This window comes from Phaenicophaeus curvirostris, chromosome 1, assembly GCF_032191515.1.
Source record: "Phaenicophaeus curvirostris isolate KB17595 chromosome 1, BPBGC_Pcur_1.0, whole genome shotgun sequence".
Lineage (NCBI taxonomy): Eukaryota > Metazoa > Chordata > Aves > Cuculiformes > Cuculidae > Phaenicophaeus > Phaenicophaeus curvirostris.
Window position 1 is genome coordinate 120,538,678 of NC_091392.1, and position 2,895 is coordinate 120,541,572.

At 57.2% G+C, this 2,895-nt stretch overlaps 1 protein-coding gene across 1 annotated transcript; it reads right to left on the minus strand.

Annotated features, from left to right (window-relative positions):
* Positions 1 to 798: 798 nt before the first annotated feature.
* MID1IP1 (MID1 interacting protein 1) lies at positions 799 to 2,580 on the minus strand. Its single transcript, XM_069873199.1, has 2 exons — positions 2,418 to 2,580; positions 799 to 1,972 (listed from the first exon to the last, which is right to left on the minus strand). The coding sequence occupies exon 2, from the start codon at positions 1,822 to 1,824 to the stop codon at positions 1,333 to 1,335; it is 492 nt and encodes a 163-aa protein (XP_069729300.1). The 5' UTR covers positions 1,825 to 1,972; positions 2,418 to 2,580; the 3' UTR covers positions 799 to 1,332.
* Between the last annotated feature and the right edge of the window lie 315 nt (positions 2,581 to 2,895).

Genomic DNA, 2,895 nt, shown 5'->3' on the forward strand with positions numbered 1-2,895 from the left:
TCCTAAAAGCTGAGAGCAAAATTCTGTTTTTAAAAGACAGAAGCCCCCAACACCAAACAAGCTCAAAATTTCATGGCAATAAAAAGGTGAAATACCAGTATAACTAGATGTCTACAAACTTAGCAATTCAGTGCCTGAGAAGAAAACTTCATACATTATGGAAGGACACATATATTTATTAAATGGTTATCCTCTGTGATATGCACACATCATATTGTAATCAGTAAGTACACTTTTAATATTAGAACATGATATAGACCCAATTCCAAGGCACGTTACTTCAGCAGATGGAAAAATGTAACACAGAAAGAAATCACTACAATTTGAATAACATAGACCAAATTAATTCCCAATATCCAAGGAGGGTTACAGAGGAAAGAAACTAATGCAAGAGATGGGGGAGGCAAGTATCCCAGGCCTATTCGGAGGGAGGAAAAAAGAGCTCCCTACAGTACATTAAGATACTTCCCATAAAAAGCAAGTCATTCCTAGGCATCGCTCCAAGCTCCATGACTCGATCTTCTCGGCTTTTGTTAAAGAGGCACTGACCTTCACGCCAGCATTCACACACAGCAACTGGACCGTCTCGTCAGCAACGTTTTACCGAAAAACTCAGGCCACGTATGGTGCAGTGAATACAGCCATTCATCCACTTTAGACACGCAGAGTTATCATCACTACCTAACCGCTCCCTTTGGGAAAAAAAAAAAAAAAGGCACGAAAAACCCTCTCTTGCACATGGAGAGATTTCTGTGTCTTGTAAGGCAGCTCTGGAAATAACTTAGCACAACAGAAGAATTCCAGATGTTAAAAGTATCGTTTAATTAAAGAAATGTATTTCATACCGAAAAGTTTTAAGTCACTTTTAGTTAATACATTTGCATTTATTTTAGAATATACTCTACATCTGAATAAAAAAAACCTTTTAAATAAACTCCAGTACATGTACAACCGTGGGATCTGTCATCCGTCCCGCGACAGAGGCACGCTCCTTAGCCCACTTGGGTCCCCTCCCGGGTAAGAGAAGCAATTTTATGCCTGTTTCGTTAAGTTCATCGGCTTGTGCTGAGCCTCCTTATTTATCTGCCAGCTCCGCCACCTCCTCGTACGGGTTCGGGCTTCCCACTCGGAGGGAGGCGCGGCAGCCGTACAATATAAAATGGAAAAAAAAAAAAAAGAAAAAAGGAGCGGGAGACAAAAAAAAAAATTAATAAACTAGTATCGATTAATTTACACCTCTCTCTCGCTTGTGCGTTGGCAGCAAAGCGGCCGCAGTCCCGAAGGGCTCAGGAAAGGCCGGGCAGCGCCCCTCCTGCCCCGCTCCCCCCCAGCTCACTGCCCCCAGCTGCTGAAGCCGATCTCCTGCTTGTATCTGTTGGTGAGGACGTTGGCCTTGCGGGTGAGCTTGGAGAGAACCGAGTGGAGTCCGCTGAGGTGGTAGTGGAACTGCTTCTCCAGGTCCTCCTCCCCCTCGCCCTCCTCGGCGGCCCCGCCGCCCAGCTTGTCCTTCTTGCGGGCCGCCTCCTCGCCCGCGGCCGGCTGCACCACGCCCCACTCGATGTCGTTGCGGATGGACTTGAGCAGCATGTAGTGGCTGTACATGTCCCTGCGGGAGAAGAAGGCGCCGGGGTCGGCGGGTGGCAGGGCGGCGTCCCGCGGCGGGCAGACGGCTCCGGCCGCGTCCAGCTCCTCCAGCAGCAGCGGCACGTCCCGCAGCAGGCTGGGCACCATCACCGTCTGGTCCATGTTGTTCACGGCGCCGATGAACCGGTTCATGGCGTTGAACAGCGAGTACTTCTGGCTGTACGAGTCGCAGATCTGCATCGTGCCGGCGGGGGAGAGCTCAGCCGAGGCACGCTCGGTCCGCGGGGCTTCTCCTTCTCCTTCTCCTCCTCCTCCTCCTCCTCCTCCTCCTCGCACCCGGCCGCCCTCCGCCGCGGGATGGGCTCGGCGGCTGCTGGCGAGCAGAGTCCTGCCGGGAGCGGCGTCGGGTTAGGGGCTGCGTCCCTCCCTGCCCCCAGCCCGCCCTCCCGGCCCAGCCCGTCCCCTCCTCCCCCAACGCCTTTATCCGCCGCCCCATCCCCTGTCTGCAGGTTTCCCGTCCCTTCTCTTCGCCTTCCTACCCCCCATCCTGCCTTCCGCTGGCGCCGTCCCCTCCTGCCCCACCGCAGCCACCTCCATCCGCGGCCCCGTCTCCTTTTTTTTTTTTTCCAGGTTTCCCATCCTTTCTCTTCGCCTTCCCACCCCATCCTTGCCTTCCGCCGGCAATCCGGGATCCGCTACACCGCTCCCCTCCGCGTAAAAAGAGGCAGAATGCGTGCGCGCCCCCTCCTCCCTTGCATCTCCTCTCAGGAGCCGCGCAGGTAAATGAAAATCCGGGATGACCCAGCCGAGCGGGGGGGAAAGGAGGCACCCACCGAGCTCCGGAGCCGCTCCCCGCCGCGCTGTCAGCCCGCCGCCACCCGTGCCCGCGCTCCCATCCCCGGCGCCGTATTTATAGCGCCGATCTTCAAACAAGGTGTTCCCCAGTGCCACCCCCGGCGCCGCCGCGGCAGATAAAGCCGCGCCGGCTCCGCCTCTCGCCCCGCACCGGGGGAGGGCACGGCGGCGGGGAGGGCATCCTCCAGCATCCCCGCTCCCCGAGCATCCCTCCTCCCCGAGCATCGCACTCCTCCAGCCTCCCCGCTCCCCGCGTGGGACCCCGCGGCGTGGGTTTGGCGTTCGCGGCGCAAACTGCGGCCCCGGGGAACCGTGTTCTCCGGCCACTCCCGAGCGGCAGCCCCCCCGCACCCTGCGAAAAGGGACCGGCGATTGCAGACACCCTCCCCCGACCTCCCGAGCGCCGGGTAACTCGAGGGCGGCGAGAGGCGCTCCCCCCCCGTCCCCGCTCCCCGC